The sequence below is a fragment of the Pelophylax lessonae genome (genome assembly GCF_965119305.1).
Source record: "Pelophylax lessonae genome assembly, chromosome: 3".
NCBI classification, from domain to species: domain Eukaryota; kingdom Metazoa; phylum Chordata; class Amphibia; order Anura; family Ranidae; genus Pelophylax; species Pelophylax lessonae.
In genome coordinates, this window is record NC_138770.1 from 42,386,507 (window position 1) to 42,406,384 (window position 19,878).

Sequence of the window (19,878 nt, forward strand, 5' to 3'; positions counted from 1 at the left end):
GTAGCAGGGCAAAGCTCCTCGAGTAAAGCCATTTACTGCAGACTGCTTGGCAATCCAAGAGTAGTAGAACTAAGCAAAGTCCTATGCAATAGCAACAGTTAGACAAGTTCTTCAGAGCACTAGCCAGTGTACCCTTGTTCAGACCCTCAGCTGACTAGCACACCAGAAGGGGTAAAAGCACAAGGCTATGGATCCTCTAGGCCAGTGATGGCGAACCTTGGCACCCCAGATGTTTTGGAACTACATTTCTCATGATACTCATATTGTAAAGCGCTGCGCAAACCTTTGGCGCTATATAAATCCTGGATAATAATACTCAACTACACTGCAGAATGCATGAGCATCATAGGAAATGTAGTTGCAAAACATCTGAGGTGCCAAGGTTCGCCATCACTGTTCTAGGCTGTCTGTACTCACAAAATGTCCAGGGAAAGCTGGTAGCCTCCTTCCAACTTCCAAGCGACACTCTGTACCAATGATCCTGGACCAGATCTTCAGTAGACAGCCCTTTCAGTCAGTTCTCTGCAGAACCAGGGTCACTCTTTCTCAATGCAGGTCCCTTAGGTCTCCCTCTTGAGGCCACATGGCAGCAGCTTCTCCCCAAGCTGGTGCAATCCACCCCTTGGAAAGACCCGGAGCTCGGCACACTGTATGAATAAATACCCTCTCCCAGCATCCTTCAGGCCCAACCCACCTGAGATTTGCTTGTACAGCATTATTATTCCTGCTGTGTGCTGCATAGTGTCCACCTGTTCATCCAGAACCTTCCTAGGTTGCTTGGATACAGGGAAGCCCAGAGGCAGAACCAAACAGCAGCTAAGCATGCTGAGCAGGCTACACTAGCAAACCACAGGTCTCTGTCAAGAAGACAGCTATTACATTTACCTAGTTGTCCCTCTGTTAAGCAGAGAAACCAAAAACCATTCTACACTAATCCTATGACCTACCTAGGAGGGGGCTACATTTGATATAGCCAGAAAAATCTCCTTGCTGCAGAGATGCCACTACCAATCACACTGATTCCATATATAATTTCTGTAAGCTTAGATATTTGTAAAAGGTGCACCTTACCTATGTGGATCATTTGAAAACTTTCGAAAAGGGCTTGGGCTTGGATTCCCAGGCCTGCTGGCGAATGGAATGCTTTCTGGAAGAGGAGGTAGTGACTGGTCTCCGAACTACAGGTTTTACCTTCTTTTTAAGCAGTAACAGAATACTCTAACCCAGTGTTTCCCAACCTTATTTCAGTCAAGGCACCCTTAAAAATAATGGACAGTCTGGAGGCACCCCATCCTAAAATTTAAAAAAACTATTCTAATAGTTTTACATAACTCAGCAACATCCACACGTAGGACACCCAACGTTAGAGGGGATTTATTCTTCCAACGCAAATACACATTTGCACACTGGTAGTGACTAGTATTCCAATGTTACTCTTCTCCCTCAATTTCTCTCCATCCGTCAGCTAATGTGACCCCGTGCTGAGGGAGAGGGGCAGAGGAGGGTCAAACAAGGATGCTGTAGAGGCAACAGATATCCTCCTTATCAACTGATGACGTCATCGTTGGTAGGATGCCAGTGTCTAGAAAGTCGTAATGGTGCACAATGAGAACCCGTGGCTATGTGTAACTAAAAGTCAGGCTTGTTCCATCTGCATACTTGTATAAAATTTTTAGGCATTTAGTCAAGGCACCTCTGAAGAACCCTCAAGGCACCCTAGTTGAAGAAGGCTGCTCTAACCCACAGTTACCTTCTGAATGAAAACAAAAATAGAAATATAATGAACATGGGACTTAAATATACCTCCAATGGTGTGACATAAACCAGGTATCAAGCCCCATACACACACGCAGATCGTCGTCATACAAATGTTCATCTTTTCTCCCCGGGATGTCGGTGTCTGTTGAAAAGTGCAAAGACAGCACAAGGACAGCACAAGAATTTTGTCTGCAGACTTCAGCTGACTGCAGAAGTGATGTCATGTAATGGTTAACTTTCCCTGTGTTTTTTATTTTCTGAGCATGCCCAGTCTTGCAAATCTGAGGTCTGTCGGCTGATTTCTGTACTGACAGGCAAACAATTGTCCGTTCTGGTGTCTGCAGACAAAAATTTTCATGTTTGCAAGAAAGACTCTTGTCCGCAGATTGTGTGCAGACATCTGTCGGAGGCACCATACTAACACGCATACAATCGGCAGATCTTTCGTCCGCAGACGTTTGTATGAAGACGATCTGCGTGTGTGTACGGGGCTTAAGAATATAAAATGTATCACTTTATTTCATGTTTTGAAACTTTATATAAAATGTTACAATAAGATTAATCTATATATGTATTGTTACATCACTTTTATATTCAGATCCCAGGGTCCTGATGAAGTGGGGTTTTCCACGAAACACGTTGACCCCTATAGGTTTATTTCAAGGCCATACGCACAGTAACATAAGATGGCTGACTTGGATGTTTGTTATTAGGATGTTTATATATATATATATATATATATATATATATATAGCCAAATGTATTGGGACACCTGCCTTTACACGCACATGAGCTGTAATTGCATCCCAGTCTTAGTCCGTAGGCTTCAGTATTGAGTTGGCCCATCCTTTGCAGCTATACCAGCTTCAACTCCTCTGGGAAGGATGTCCACAAGGTTTAGGAGTGCGTCTATGGGATGTTTGACCATTCTTCCAGAAGAGCATCTGTGAGGTCTGCCACTGATGTTGGACGAGAAGGCCTGGCTCACGGTCTCAGTCCAAAGGTGTTCTATCGGGTTGAAGTCAGGACTCTGTGCAGGCCGGTCAAGTTCCTCCACTCCAAACTCGCTAATCCATGTTTTTATCCACTTCACGCAAAATCACGTACCTGTACGTCATTTTGCTGAAGGGGTTGTACCGGAGTGATGCCTGCAGCTGCCCCAGTACTGTTTTACCGCTCGGCTGTTAATACAAAGAGTTTAAGGAGACATCTCCCCCAATGCTCCGCCCAGGTCTCTCGTACCACCGGGATTCCCGAGGTACCAGCTAACAAGTTCAACGGCTGGCCGGAGTCCTGAACAAATCTGGATTCGGCTATGATCGGATCTCCGATGTAGAAACCCAGAAACGGTGTCACAATGTCACTTCTGGTTTACTTGGCAGCCGCAAAATTACAGTATTCATAAAACGCAGATTTTGGCGTTTTGAATACTTTCAAGTGCAGCGGAGGGGTTTGGGGTCTTTTAGACCCCAGATTTCTCCATAAAGAGTACCTGTCACTGCCTATTACTGTCCCAAGAGATGTTTACGTTCCTTGTGAAAGCAATAAAAGTGATCAGATTTTTTTTTAAAAGAACAGTGTAAAAAATAAATAAATAAAATGAATAAGAGAAAAAAAAATGTTGAAAGCGCTCCATCCCTTGGTGTTCGCATGCCAAAGAAAAAGCATTTGTAAGTCGCGCCATGCAAACGGTGTTCAAACCACACATGTGAGGTATCGCCGCGATCATTACAGCGAGAGCAATAGTTCTAGCCCTAGACTTCCTCTGTAACTCTAAACTGGTAACCATTAAAAAATTTTAAAGTGTCGCCTATGGACATTTTTAAGTACCGTAGTTTGTCACCATTCCACCAGCGTGCTCAGTTTTAAAGCATGACATGTTTGGTATCTATTTACTTGGCGTAACATCATCTATCACATTATACAAAAAAATAGGCTAACTGTAGTGTTTTTGTTTTTTAAGTCATTGAAGTGTATTTTTTTCCAAAAAAATTGCGTTTGAAAGACCGCTCCGCAAATACAGTGTGACATAAAATATTGCAACGACCACCATTTTATTCTCTAGGGTCTCTACTAAATATATATAATGCCTGGGGGTTCTAAGTAATTTTCTAGCAAAAAATACTGATTTTTAACTTGTAAACAACAAATGTCAGAAAAAGGCCTGGTCTTGAAGTGCTGTGTGCACTGGTCCAAATCATTTGGTGGATGGGGGATTATGGTGTGGGGTTGTTTTTCAGGGGTTGGGTTTGGCCCTTTAGTTCCAGTGAAGGGAACTCTTAGGACGTCAGCATACCAAGACATTTTGCAGAATTTCATGCTCCCAACTTTGTAGGAACAGTTTGGGGATGGCCCCTTCCTGTTCCATCATGACTGCTCACCAGTGCACAAAGCAAGGTCCATAAAAACATGGAGGAGTGAGTTTGGAGTGGAGGAACGTGACTGGCCTGCACATAACACACACAAGAACTTTAATGGTATCCCAGTCTTAGGCTGTAGGGTTCAATATTGAGTTGGCCCACCCTAACAGCTTCAACTCTTCTGGGAAAGCCGTCCACAAGGTTTAGGAGTGTGTCTATAGGAATGTTTGACCATTCTTCCAGAACCGCATTTGTGAGGTCAGGTAATGTTGGACGAGAAGGCCTGGCCCGCAGTCTCCGCTCGAATTCATCCTAAAGGTGTTCTATTGGGTTAAGGTCAGACTCTTAAGGCGTCAGCATACCAAGACATTTTGGACAATTTCATGCTCCCAAATTTGTGGGAACAGTTTGGGGATGGCCCCTTCCTGTTCCAACATGACTGCACACCAGTGCACAAAGCAAGGTCCATAAAGATATGGATGAGCAAGTTTGGAGTGGAGGAATTTGACTGGCCTGGACAGAGTACTGAACCTTAACACAACAGAACACCTTTGGAAAAAAAAGGGTTGGGATGCACATGACATCTTTGACCTAACATGACCACATCGCCATTTAAGGAGTTTGACATTGACCTAATATGGTCATGTGAAGGTTTTAGGTCAATGATGTCATGAGCATCCTTACTTTGTTACGTGCAGCTACGGGCCAAGGAATCCCCTCACCCAAAGCTCATCGGGCAGGTGAGGATGCGATCGATCATGTGACAGCTTTCCACAAGTTTGGATGAATTGGGTTTAGGCCCGAACCAAGCTCATCCCTAGCTGTAACATTTCAAGCTTTACATAGATCTTTTTGAGCATAACACAAACACACTTTGATAATAAAATGTTTCTATGTCTGGGGCCACAGGGGGATCTTGTGTGGGCTTGCTGTATGAGAGACACTGGATTATTAAGTTGTACTCAAATTCAAAGCTAATTCTACAGTATAGCCAGAAATACATTTTTTGTGTTTTTTTTGGTGTTCAGAAAGATAGAACCTCCGTGAAAAACATTTTCCACACTCAGAGCATGAATACGGCTTCTCCCCTGTATGAGATCTTTGATGTATAACAAGGTCTGATTTCCGTGCATAACATTTTTCGCACTCAGGGCAGGAATATGGCCTCTCTCCTGTGTGAGATCTCTGATGTATAACAAGGTCTGATTTCTGTGTATAACTTTTTCCGCAATCCGGACAGGAATACGGCTTCTCCCCCGTATGAATTCTCTGATGTTTGACAAGTTCTGGTTTCCCTGTAAAACATTTCCGGCACTCTGGACACGAATATGGCTTCTCCCCTGTGTGAGATTTTTGATGTTTGACAAGGTCTGCTTTCCGTGGATAACATTTCCCACACTCAGGGCAGGAAAACTGCTTTTCTTGCATGTGGCATATCTGATGTGCAGTAAGCCTACACTTCTGTGAAAAAGATTTCCCACACTCAGGACAGAAATACGGCTTCTCCCCTGTGTGAGATCTTTGATGATTAACAAGGTGTGATTTCCATGGAAAACCTTTCCCGCACTCAGGGCAGGAATAAAGCTTTTCCCCTGTGTGTAATCTCTGATGTATAACAAGGTCTGATTTCTGTGAAAAACATTTCCCACACTCAGGGCAGGAAAACGGCTTCTCCCCTGTGTGAATCCTCTGATGTCTGTAAAGACTGGACTTCTCTGAAAAACATTTCCCGCACTCAGCGCAGGAGAAAGGCTTCACGCCTGTGTGAGATTTTTGATGTCTGAGAAGGTCTGAGTTACGTGTATAACAGTTTCCACACTCAGAGCAAGAGTACGGCTTTTCCCCTGTGTGGCATCTCTGATGTCTAACAAGGTCTGAATTCCGTGTAAACCATTTCCCGCACTCAGAACAGAAATGTAGCTCCTCACCTGTGTGAGAACTGTAATGTATGACAAGTTCTGAATTATGGAGAAAACATTTCCCGCACTGAGAACAAGAATGCCGTTTTTCACCTGCGTGCGATTGCTGATGTACAGTAAGACTTGATTCAGAGCTAAAACTTTCCCCACATTCAGGAATGAAATATTTTTCCTCCCCCTGAATACCGACACCATCCCTCACAGTATGAGGTTGCTCAGAGTCAGAGGGATTTAGTAGTTCATCCACACTGTGAAGTCTACCATTGAAAGCTGAGGTTATCTCTTCTCCTGCACAATCTCTCATGATGTCCTCATCTTTTATTTTAAAACTTGGAGATAAAGTGAGATTATTCTTCGAGGGTTCCTCAATGGCGTGACCTGGAAAAATATAAAAACATGGTCAATAGTTACAAGAGGGTTTGATTAGTTATATCAAGATTCCATTTGGATAATGTAGGTTTTAGTAAGCAGATATTCTCTGGATGAGACAAACAGCTGTGGCTTCCCCTATTCAGTAAAAGGGCCTGCGTTCCTCCTCCCAGGTCCCTTCTACAGCCTTTTTAGAAGAGCAGGAACCAATGGGGACTGGGAGGTGCATTGTTCTTCACACAATCACAAGTCTAGGCACTGGGTCATGTGAGCAGACCCTTTAGCATACAACTAGTGAGCATAGAACTGGGCTTGTGGTGAAAAGCAACACTGGAGGGTGCATGCAGAGGTATTTTCTCCTAGAAAGAATTGTTTACGTTTTTGATGTTACTCCTTATGATAGGAAGAACACATGGGTTTGGTTTGTGGTGCATTTGGCAATCTTTACCTAAGTTCAGATGCCAAAATCTGAACCCCACTGAAATCAATCGGAGATGAATCATAGAAATCAATCATTAGCTATATCCACACTAAAAGGCAAATGATTGAAAAATGAAAGGTTGGGAACTGCCTTGTGGAAAATAAAAAAAACCCATACATCTACTTCATACCAGACCCTTATCCTGGATTAGGGTCTTGTATAGATGTTAATGGGTAACCCCAAAAAAAAAAAAAAAAAACAGAAAATCATTAGGTTTCTTTTAAAAATACCTTTAACCCTGACGAGGGTGTGATATAGATGTCAAGAGGGGCCCCACACAAAAACACAAATGTGTGGGTCTCCCACAAATACCTAAACAGACCCTTATCTAAGCATGCAGTCTGACAAGCCAGGTGGGGGGGGGGGGGATTGAGGGCGAGCATATGCCCCCCTGAACCATATCAGGCCATGTGCCCACAACAAGGATGGCACCTTGCCAGGGGGCACACACTACTAGCAAAGAACTCTAATGGAACAAATGAAGGACAGAGACTCTATAAAAAAATGTTGCCATCACATTTCCGAACCAAGGTATCGAAAAAGTTCACCCATTACCCCCACCCCCTTCTCTTAAGACTGTATGTTGGGGACAACAGTCTCTGTCCTTTATTTGTTACATTAGACAATATTATGGATGTGGGTACCTATTACTTTTTTCGCTTGCCTCAGGCTCATTATTTCAATTAGCAAAGTACTTTGTTTGCGTGTTCATGAGGACAAAGGCCTCCTCCCCACAACCTTGGCCCAGTGGTTGTGGAGGTCTGGGGGCAAGGAGCTTATTATAAACTAGAAAGCCCTTTGACATCCACCTCTTTCTAGGTTAAGCCGGGTTTCATTGTTCAAATAATAGTCTTGGTTTTGGTGGTGGTTGGGAGGGGGGGGCTCCACAATTTTTTCTTCTTCTTTTGGGTTCACCCTTAAAGTTCAAACCAGACCTTGTAGTTTAGTTAGGAATTTGGATGGGACACCTCACCTTTTTTGTTTGTGTCAGCCACTATCTCAGCATTGACTTACCAACAAGCGTTTTTAGAGTTTTATGTTAACATTGAGATAAAAGGTATCCCAAAGAAGAGAGACAAACCCCAGAATTTACATGTCTGAGTGCATAAATTGTGTCTGCAGCACAGAGAAGGGTGTTTATATGAAAGAAGAATCTCACTGATATCACTGATCTCCCACCCTACTCTGGACCAATCAGTGTGCAGTAACAGAACAGAGATAACAGAAGAATATATTATGGCTCACCTGTGCTGATCTCTGTAGGAGTGTCCTCCTCTTTAAATGTCTTTGCCATTCCAGCCTCCTCCATATATTGCTGATCATACCTCACATACGTCTCTTCTACTTCACCCTCAACTTTCATGTCCATCAGATCTTCACCCTAAACCAACAGAATGGCAGAATATAACATCTGTAAAATAGAAGTATTTATGATGTGAGATCACATAGAGTCCACACATCGCCTCCACATGTTAGTGTTCAATCACTTTATGTTCCAGACCCTCAACTCCACCTACCTGAGGATGTTGAGGGATGGTGTGACCTTCCTGTGTGGAATCCCGGGAATACAGAGGATGGGGACATCTCTCTGGTGGGTTTCTGCAGCTGGATGGCTCCACCATGTTGTTCTGGTACAGATATTTGTGTACTTTTAAAGACTCTGACTCCTCCATCACCCCATCGTCATCATCATCATCCTCTTTTATCTCTTCTTTAACATCAACTTTAGAATCTCTCAGGTTTCCACTCTGAATATAAAATAAAAATGACATCAATTGTAACAATGCAGTTAATATACAGATCCTTATGATACTATCAGTGATTGTTCCTCATCTACCTGATGATGGTGAGGGATGGTGTGACCTTTCTGTGTGGAATCCCGGGAATACAGAGGACGGGGACATCTCTCAGGTGGGTTCCCATTACTGGATCCAGCTGTAGGAAACACACACACTGACTGAATACATTGTTTCTATGTGTTTATCAGATGATGGGGGATCTAGGTGGACCCTCCGTACTGCTCTCTCCTTTACAATAAAGTCTCCTCTTACCCGGTGATGTGAGGGACGGCTGATTCTCCATCATGACGTCCTTGTAGAGATCCTTGTGTCCTTCTAAATACTCCCACTCCTCCATGGAGAAATAGACAGTGACATCCTGACACCTTATAGGAACCTGACACACACAATGATACAGTCACCATCCAGACACATCCCTTGTCTGTTACTGGATAATGTCCCAGAATTCCCAGCACCGCTCACCTCTCCAGTCAGCAGCTCCATCATCTTCTTGGTGACTTCTAGAATATTCTTACTGATGTTTATCTCAGGTGTCAGGGAGTGAGGTGGAGGCACTGTGATGGTCATATGATCTCCAGACTTCACAAGAGGAAAACTCTGTATTCAACAAAAATAGCCATATCATGCCACATTCCCAGAATCCTCCTCACCTCTCCAGTCAGGTCTGTGTTTTATTAATAGAGATAAGAGTGATATCATGTGACCTTGAATAATCTTCCTCACCTCTCCGGTCAGCAGGTAGATGATCTCCAGGGTGAGGTTTAGTATCCTCTCAGTCATGTGACTCCGGTCCTCCTCCATCCTCATTAGTCCGGTCATGTGATCTATGCGGGTTTCTCTGTAGACGGATAGCAGAGAATTATCTGGACGGTATTGGTTGTAAATTATTAGGATGGGGATGTAAAGGGTTAATAGGCTGACTCTTTGCTCGTAATTTTTTCTTTATGGTGATCACTGCTGCTTCTACAAATACGTAGCCCTGTCAGGTTATCGGGGTGTTTCATTTTTGTTCTTGCTTTAATTGTCTCACATAAACAATGAGCTGATCTTAATCTGTACAACTCTGGCCTCTCTTGCTCTCTTGTAGTCTGTAGGCAACGTTCAGTTGGGAGGTCAGCAGGGGAGGGAAGTATTTACATTCCTATTGTTGCTTGCTACATCCATCATTTGGCAAAACACTAGATCCCCCGACCCTGTTCTGCCCCCTAATCCACCCCCATTGTCACGGCTACTAACTTTCAAAAGTTCCCAGGTATTTGTATCTCAGATGCCATGTCATTTTTTAGTGGAGGAAAATGCTGGCCTTGTGTCCCCAAATTTAAATCCTAATCAAGTTGACTACATACTGCCCTTCCATTGGTCAGTTTTATTTCAGATGCTACACTCATTTTCATTGCTGGAAACCCCTTCCTTATTTCTCCCAATTTGGACCTTCTCTTTGCTGTCCCCCAACCATTACTGAGGGCTATTGCTGGATTTTTTGGAAGAATTGGGAAGATTAGGGGTGTGAGGAATGCAGAGGGGTGTGTAGTACATCGAAAATCTGTCCAGTATGGCTTAATAAGGTGTCATTCCCACCAAAGGTGTAAGATGTTCCTTTGTGTCTGCAACCTCTCCAGAACAGTGCAGATGTCGACGGATATATTTATGACAGTTTATGCAGGATTCGGTACCACTGCAATCAAGCTTTGTAGCATGACTCCTGTGTCTTAGGCTTCCTTTTGATGAGGTTTATTCCAGCATGACAGCAGTGTACAATATGGTAAAATGCTAACGCGTTTTTGGCTGTAGCCTTACTCATAGCAATGAGTAAGGCTACTCATAGCGTGCTATGAGTAAGGCTACTGTCGAAACACGTTAGCATTTTTCCATGTTGTACACTGCTGTCATGCTGGAATAAATCGCATAAAAAGGAAGCATTCGTGTTCTGGCTTTTCTTGTTACTTGGGGTGAGAGAGAGAGGAGAAAGAGAGAAAAGGAGGGGGAGAGAAGAATGAGAAGGGGAGAGAATGAAGGAGATTGAGGGAGAGAGAGGGAGGAAAAGAGAGGGGGGAGAGAGAAAGGGGAAAAAGAAGGAAAGGGAGCGAGAAACAGAGAGGGAGGGAGAGAGAGAAGGAGAGGGAGGGAGAGAGAGAAGGAGAGGGAGGGAGAGAGAGAAGGAGAGGGAGGGGGAGAGAGAAGGAGAGGGAGGGGGGGAGAGGGGGGAGAGGGAGAGAGGGAGGGGGGAGGAGAGGGAGAGAGGGAGGGGGGGGGAGAGGGAGAGAGGGAGGGGGGGAGAGGGAGAGAGGGGGGGGAGAGGGAGAGAGGGAGGGGGGAGGGGGGAAGAGGGAGGGGGGAAGAGGGAGAGAGGGAGGGGGGGGGAGAGGGAGGGAGAGGGGGGAAAGAGAGAGAGAAGGAGAGGGAGAGAAAGAAAGAGAGAGGGGGAGAGAGAGAGAGAGAAAAGGAGAAAAAGAGTGGTGGAGAGAGAGGGGGGAAAGAGAGAAGAGAAAGAGAGATAATGAGAAATAGGGAGGAAGAGAGAAATGGAGAGAGAGAGAGATGGGATCCATAGTTAAAGCACACTGCTCTCTCTGCTGCTTTTTTTTCTATTCTCACAGTATGGCTGAAATAGTTAATGCTACTTGTTTTTCATGCATTGTGGGCATTTGGAAGGGTCTTCTGAGGTTATCTGTAAAAAACGCTTCTAAACGCAAGCGCTCATAACTGTCACCAAACAAGCATAAACGCGGTATGTAAAAGCAGCAAAACAGACGTTTTTAACCGTCGATTACTAGCTGTCAAGTTCCAGCGTTCAGAAGAGGTTTTCAAATGTCTTGTGTACATAAAGCCTTAATGCTGACAGAGGAAGTATGAGCCAACTTCGTAGTTTTATCTACTACTACGTCAAACCCCAACTCCATCTCTCATTGCCTAATATAATAGAAAACGGTACAAGAAGAAAGATCCAACAGTAGTGTGTACAGCATAGAGAGCAGCCGTCTAGGGCTTTTATTGTCAACACAAATAGCCTCAAACGAGGATAGGGAGTTTTAGGGTCGCAAGAAACTCTGAAGAAAGGTCTACAATTGGACATAAAGGGGTTGGACAAAATTATAAAAACAAGTATGGTAAAAGAATAAAATTGTTACCTAAAGACAGCCTGAATTTTCCTGGGAATTTACTAATATACGTAAGTCTGAGATGCTGGATAATGGAATCTAATACCACTCTCCTTGCAAAAATCTGGGTCACAATCCTGCGTCATTTTGTCTCTTTTGGTCAGCTGACCATGACGACCATGCTTAGGCTTATCAGACGATGTTTTCTCGGAAACTGTATATGCCGTCATAATCTTTGCTACTGTACCTTGCGACACTGCAAATAAATTGCCAACTTCAGTCACAGAGGCACCAGCTAAGTGGGCACAAACAATTTGCCCTCTTTGAAGCTCAATAAGCTTTGACACGACTCCGTACTACTAGCAGTGCAAGCAGTGAATTAGGAAAGTGAGGCTTCCCACCTGTTAGCGAGGTGTCTCATCACACAGCAGATGCAAAAAAATATTACATCGCTTCTGCTTTCAACGCGAAACACGTGGTCACCTTCACACCTGCAAAACATGCATTTCCATATTTTTGTCCCATTCCTGTATTTCCAGCTGTCTTAACGGGGTAATCCACATTCTTTCCTGAAATCTGACAATTATTTTAGCTCTGATCCTTGCAGGAACTGGAGGCATCATATCTCTTCAGGGTCACCCTAGGGCTTAAGGAACGCCAAGTTCTCCCAGAGGAGAAACCAGGGGAAGCCCCCTAGCAGCAAGAGAGGTGTGGGAAACAGTGTCAAGCTATATGGTTCATTTAACCCATCCTAGATTGGTAAAGTATACTGTAGATAGATAGAAGGGCCCTCTGTGTGTACTCTTAAGCCAGGGTTCATGCACTAGATTGCAGCCCGCCAATGTTTTCTCCTGAGGACAGTGGCGTCACTATGAGGGTGTGGGGGGTACAGACGGCAACCTGGTGACACCCACCAGAGAGGTGACACCCAGGGCCGTCTTTAATGCAGTAGCCGAGCGCTATGCTCCCCCATCACTATTTCCCCGCTTAACCCTCCCACCGCTTTGCCACTACAATGGGTCTTGGATCAGCTGTGCAATGATAGGGGAGAGGCAACTATGGGTGGTCTGTCTGCTCACCCCTCCTCCTGTCAGCAGTGGGCTTGTGTAATCCCTTCTCTCTCTTCCCCCTCCTTTCATCTGCGCAGAACAAGAAGCCAATCAGAAAAGACTCAAGGGACATAATGGGAAATGTAGTCCCAAGGAGTGGACTGTTCACTGAATTTCATGAAGCCTGAACTTCAGGGAGCAAGATTTGCCGGGGAAAAAATTCACCAGGACAGTACAGTGTTCTGGAGGGAGTTACTGGGAGGAACATGTGGTTCAGTTCCCCTCAAAGAGAGACTGAGCTGGTGAAAAACCACCAAGCAAGTACCATGTGGGGGAGGCTACAAGAACGAGAGGACTATGTTACCGAGCCACTGCCAGGATATGCACCTTGCTGCACTCCCTACTGGAGTCATCAGGAGAAACCCAGAGTGAGTGGACACCTGATTTAAAGTACCACTGCTGCTGTGTCGCTGGATCTGGCAAGAGAGCCTTGCAGCCACTACTTGCTACCACCACTAGAAAATAAGCCATTAGGAACTATCTAACCAGCTACCTTTAAACATTGGTACCAGTGGCAGAACTAACGGGGTCGCAAAGGTCGCACTTTCGACTGGGGGGGAGGGAGGTGTGACACCATGTTTTACTGCACCAGGTGAGACCAACCCTAGTGACACCACTGCCTGGGGAACCCATAATTTATCAGAGACATGAAGGTTCCAATTAAAAATGTGTATGAGAGCGGTAGCCTGGTAGTACAAAGAGATCTGGTAAACCTAGATTCCCTTTAGCTTTAGCGCAACACAAAAGGTTATAAAGATAGGTGAGAGAGCTTGCTATTCCATACAAACGTTGTAAATTCACATTGCGTCTTGGGTAGTTTTTCGGGGACAATTTGTAAGAAGAACACAAAATGTAGGGTGGACCACCATTTTTAGGATATTTAACCTGCCAAGTCAGGTAAATTGCACTTTGTCCACAAATTTTAGATCCTCCGTTATTGCTTGTAAAAGAGGTGGGGAATTAGACCTGAGGAGAGAACTAAGTGATCAGTGTACTTTGATTGAATGAAAACATATTAATACTCACGCTAAGTACTGTATGTGTGATTCCAAAATATCTGCAGCTGCTGTCCACCTAGAGCTATTACTCCTCAAAAAATACAATTATAATAATACAGCGCTTGCCAATAAAACATATAAACATAATGTGCTCAAAAAAGTATACATAAAAACATATACAAAGTCTTTCAAAAGTTCTCAAGTGCTCCAAGCTCCATTAATAAGGTGCTGAAGTGCTTCATGTAAACATGCTGTGAAGTGTGCCACACTCCCCTCTCAATCAAACTTGTATCTGGGGTTGTGGATATAATACCTCTTTGTGTTAAGATCGAGCCTCACCAATAATACTCTTGGGGTAACTTTAATATCCTCCAGGCTCAATAAAACAAAATACTGCTCATAGTGAAGTACCGTATTTCTGGTTCCGTCAAACCAACGACGTCCCTTCTGTCCTCCGTGGAACGCACACTGGAACGCCACCCCAAGAGTATTATTGGTGAGACTTGATCTTAACATAAAGAGGCCTGATATCCACAACACCAAATACAAGTTTGGTTGAGTGGGGATACGAGAGGGGAGTGTGGCACACTTCACAGCATGTTTATATGAAGCACTTCAGCACCCTATTAATGGAGTTTGGAGCAACTGAGCACTTTATATAAGAACTTTTGAAAGACTCTGTATATGTTTTTTATAAATACTTTTTTGAGCACATTATGTTTAGATGTTTTATTGGCAAGCACCGTATTATTATAATTGTATTTTTGAAGTGTACTTTGATCGCTCAGTTCTGAGTCTTAGTGGAGGGGGGGGGGGGGGGAGTATGTTTGTTTCTTTTTTTGGAAACCTCCACTTCTCTTTTAAAGGAATTTTGCATTTTTATTATTTCCAATTAAGTATTATTAATATCAGTTCTCCCGACCAAATGGATTTAAAAAAAAAAAAATGTTACATATCCCCCCAGGGCAGTGCCTAGCTCCCCTGTGTCAGTTGTCTGACAATCCCTTGGCTATTAGGCTAGAAAACAGCCATTACCCAGTCATACTTTATTAAATCCTGATTAGTTGATTGGAAAGCACCCACCCCCACCCCCACCCCCACCCCCACCTTTAACAGTATATAACTAAGCATCGCTCGGAGAAGGCACGTTTGCAAAGAGGGGCAAGTTTGCTGTTGGGGCTCTTTCTCAAAGTGGGGGTATTTCTATAAGTGGGAGCACTTCTGACTCTGCACTTCAGTGATTGCACAAAGTAAATGAACACAGGAAAGCCTAAGATAAACACCACACAGACTGCAGGTGACCTTGTTTACCCCTTTAGCTCTGTCTCCTTGTAAAATGCACTCTCTACCACTCCTTCTGACAGCCGTGTCCTCTATCCTTAAACTCTCTCTCCTTCACCTGTCTTCTTCACCCAACAGCTTATATATATCACCCTTACTTCAGTCCTCTCCTTATTACTGCACTGACCATCTCCTGCTATTTCTAAATCCACACGCACACAAAACCTCCAGGACACTGGGGCATGTCCCTTCATATAAATCACACTCTCATATTACCACCCTCACCTTTTTGCTTCTCCTAACCTCTGGAGACATATCCCCAAATCCTGGGCCTCCATCATTTACCTGTGCTCAACACACCCATTACACCCTGCACCCTCTGGCTGCAGTCACAATCAGCACAATTTAGTTCCCATCTGTCTTCTTCCTAACACCAGACTCCCTCTCTCGCGCCCTTTGGAATGCCCGCTCTGTCTGTAATAAACTCACCTCTCTCCATGACCTTTTTTATCCCTAACTCATTTAATCTACTCGACATTACCGAAACCTGGCTTCATGAATCCGACACTGCGTCTTCTGCTGCCCTATCCCAAGTGGTCTTCTCTGGACTCACCCCCCCCAGACCCAGTGTACGAAAGGGAGGGGGTGTGGGGATCCTTCTAGCCCCACATGGCACCTTTCAGGTACTTCACCCACCTCCATCTTTGTCACTCTACTCAATTGAGGCTGCACTCCTCTTTTCTCTCCTGTTTCTCTAAGGATAGCTGTGATCTACCACCCCCCTGGACCAGTATCAACCTTTCTTGACGACTTCTCTGCCTGGCTACCCTACTTTCTCTCTTCCGAAATCCCCACAATCATTCTCGGCGACCTCAACATCCCTATGAATACTAACACTCCTGCCACTTTCAAACTTCTCAGTCTAACCTCCTCCTTTGACCTGAAGCAATGGATACATGCTTCTACTCACTCTGAAGGCAATATCCTTGACCTTGTTTTCTCCCACCTATGCACTCCATACAACCTTTCAAACTATCCTTTCCCTCTCTCTGATCACTACCTTATTAGTTTCACTATCTCCCTCTCCTCCCCCTCCTCTCCCCCCAACTGCCTTACAGTTACCCGTAGAAACCTACGCCATCTCAACCCTTCTCTTCTCTACTCTGCTACCGACCACCTCTATGACAAAATCGCACCCCTGTCCTGCACCAACCTAGCCACTTCTGTCTACAACGCTTCACTCTTAGCCTCCTTGGACACACTGGCCCCCCTCACTGCACATCGAATCAGGCCCTGACCCCTTCAACCTTGGCAAACAGATAACACTAGAAGTCTGAAAAAGCATAGCCGCGCTTTTGAGCGCCTATGGCAGGAGTCTTCAAACTATGGCCCTCCAGTTGTTCAGGAACTACAATTCCCATCATGCCTAGTCATGTCTGTGAATGTCAGAGTTTTACAATGCCTCATGGGATGTGTAGTTCTGCCACAGCTGGAGGGCCGTAGTTTGAGGATCCCTGGCCTATGGCATAAGACTAGGTCTCAGAAAGATTTCAACCACTATAAATCTGCCCTCCAAAAATACAATTCCAGTCTCCACACTGCCAAGCAGACCTATTTTATCACTCTCATTAACAACTTATCATCCCACTCCCGGCAACTCTTCGCTACCTTCAATTCTCTACTTCGTCCTCCACTGCCTCCACCCACTGACTCACTCTCTGCCCAGGAGGTCACCAACAGAAAATTGATAAAATTTGTGAGGAGCTCACTGCTGTTCATATACCTTCCATGCTTTACGCTTCATGCCCACAGGTGCAATCACTTCTTCCCTCATTCAACCCCACCACTATAGACAAATTTGCTAAACAACTAGCTAATGTCCACTTAACCACCTGCCCTCTGGATCCTGTTCCTACGTTCACCCTTAGGCTTTATTCTACACTCTCTAACCCACATCTTCAATCTCTCCCTCTCTTCTGGCATCTTCCCCAACTCTCTAAAACATGCACTAGTCAGCCCCATACTTAAAAAGCCCTCACTGAACCCAACTAATCTTTACAAACTACGCCCTATTTCCTACCCCTTGATCGTCTGGTCTACAACCGACTGTGCGACCACCTTGCCGAGAATAGCCTTCTTGATTCCCTTTCAGTCTGGATTTCGGCCTCAACACTCCACAGAAACTGCTCTCCTAAAACTAACAAACAATCTAATAACGGCCAAAACCAATGGACACTATTCTGTACTCCTACTCCTGGACCTTTCTGCTGCCTTTGATATGGTTGACCATCCCCTCCTCCTAAAAAAACTCCATGCCTTTGGTCTCAGTGACCGTACTCTTCACTGGTTCTCTTCCTTCTTATTCAACCGCACCTTTAGCGTTACTTACAATTCTACTTCCTCCTCTTCCTTTCTCTGTTGGGGACCCCCAAGGCTCTGTTCTCGGACCCCTCCTATTTTCAATCTACACCTCCTCTCTGGGTCAGCTGATAGCTTCCCACCGCTTCCAATACCATCTCTACGCTGACGATACCCAAATCTATTTATCCACCACTCAGCTCACTCCCTCAGTCTCCTCACATTTCACTAATTTACTTTAAGATACATCAGTCTGGATGTCACACCACTTCCTCAAACTCAATCTATCCAAAACCGAACTTATAATTTTTCCTCCACCACGTGCCCCTTCCCTCGATCTCTCTGTCAAGATCGATGGCACTATCAGCCCACCCTCGCATGCCAAGGTCCTAGGTGTTGTCCTGGACTCTGAACTCTACTTCAAGCTCCACATCCAAGCACTGTCCAAATCTTGCCGCCTCAACCTCCGCAACATCTCCAAAATACGCCCCTTTCTAACCAATGACACAACAAAGCTCCTAGTTCACTCTCTGGTCATCTCGCACTTCGACTACTGCAATTCTTTTCTCATTGGCTTACCTCTACACAGGCTATCCCCCCTTCAATCCATCATGAACGCTGCCGCCAGAGTCATCCACCTTACCAATCGCTCAGTGTCCGCTACTCCCCTCTGTCAATCGCTCCACTGGCTTCCGCTCACCCAATGAATAAAATTCAAAATACTAACAACATCTTACAAAGCCATCCACAGTTTAGACCCTAGCTACATCACTAGCCTAGTCTCAAAATACCAACCTAATAGCTCTCTTCGTTCCTCTCAAAACCTCCTGCTCTCTAGCTCCCTTGTCACCTCCTCCCATACTCACCTCCAGGACTTTTCCATGCCTCTCCAATCCTATGGAACTCCTTACCCCAATCTGTCCGATTATACCCTACTCTATTAGCTTTTAGACGATCCCTGGAAACCCTCCTCTTCAGAGAAGCCTATCCTACCCACACCTGACAACTATACTTCCATTTTCTCCTTTAGCTCATCCCAGACAGTTATTGCCTTTTGTTTCACTTGACCCTCCCCCTTCTAGATTGTAAGCTCTAATGAGCAGGGCCCTCTGATTCCTCCTGTATTGAATTGTATTGTAACTGTATAGTCTTCCTCATATTGTAAAGCACTGCGCAAACTGTTGGCGCTATATACATCCTGAATAATAATAATAATGTGTGTATCATCATCTGCTGGAGATAAAAGACATCACAGTGACTATGGAGGAAGAGGACGGACATGACGGGGGAGGTTACTGGGTGTATATAGAAAATAAGATCTTTTTACCTCCTCTGCTGCCACTTCCAGCAATGTCTCCGCTCTACTTCCTCCCGACTCACCTCTTACCCGGAAGTTCTTATTTATACCTGACATCACTTCCTGTCTGTATTTCCTAGAGACTACTATTCTCAGTATAGATGAGATCAGTGCCATGTGGAGCTCAGAGGAACTGCAGCCTCGAGAAAGGTCTCATTGTGTGAACACGGTGTTCTAAAATTTAGTCGGACCCGTGAAAATTCCGGACCCTCGTCACTTCCGGTGATACTACATCACCACCAATTGGAGCGACAGCTGTTGCGAGCCCCGGTGCGCATGCGCACAAGACATTTTCCAGGTCCGATGAGATTTTAAGACTTTGCTAACAGCTGACTGAGAGGAGGAGGAGGGGCTGAGGTAGGATGACAACACCGCCGCTGGAAAATTTTACAACACCGCCGCATCATCGAGCAAGGAACATGTTGCAGAGCTGACTTAGAGGGGACTGTCTGTCCCGAGGAGGCGGGAAGGAAGTGAATATATATAATTTTAGAACACCGCCTGAGGTCCCTAGACTTTCGCCCTCACATAGAGCCACTTCCGCCTGTTCTCCCGATACATCCGCCCTTACTGACACATACCTCCGCCTGAGGTCCATAGACTTCCGCCCTCACATAGAAGTGAATTCCGCATTCTCTATGGAAACTAATAGAGAACCCCTCTAAGTCAGCTCTGCAGCATGTTCCTTGCTCGATGATGCGGCGGTGTTATAAAATTTTCCCGCGGCGGTGTTGTCGTCCTACCTCAGCCCCTCCTCCTCCTCTCAGTCAGCTGTTAGCAAAGTCTTAAAATCTCATCGGACCTGGAAAATGTCTTGTGCGCATGCGCACCGGGGCTCGCAACAGCTGTCGCTCCAGTTGGTGGTGACGTAGTATCCCCGGAAGTGACGAGGGTCCGGAATTTTCACGGGTCCGACAAAATTTTAGGCCTTTTGCCTACTGTATATCCTTACAGATGGAGATGGGGTCATCTCCACTCTCACCAAGGGGGA

The 19,878-nt window shown here is 45.0% G+C and overlaps 2 protein-coding genes across 2 annotated transcripts in view; one reads left to right on the forward strand and one right to left on the reverse strand.

The window, feature by feature from the left end:
• Positions 1-19,878, forward strand: part of LOC309550683 (uncharacterized protein) — a 3,164,715-nt gene that overhangs the window by 1,674,830 nt on the left and 1,470,007 nt on the right. The gene's annotated exons all lie outside the window — the stretch shown is intronic.
• Positions 5,070-18,910, reverse strand: LOC309550044 (uncharacterized protein; the record flags this gene model as incomplete). The annotated part of the gene is made up of 8 exons (XM_082250511.1): positions 18,858-18,910; positions 9,410-9,524; positions 9,149-9,283; positions 8,939-9,062; positions 8,725-8,822; positions 8,405-8,635; positions 8,133-8,268; positions 5,070-6,415 (listed from the first exon to the last, which is right to left on the reverse strand). Exons 2-8 carry the CDS (start codon positions 9,503-9,505, stop codon positions 5,070-5,072), a joined length of 2,166 nt encoding a protein of 721 aa, XP_082106637.1. The 5' UTR covers positions 9,506-9,524; positions 18,858-18,910.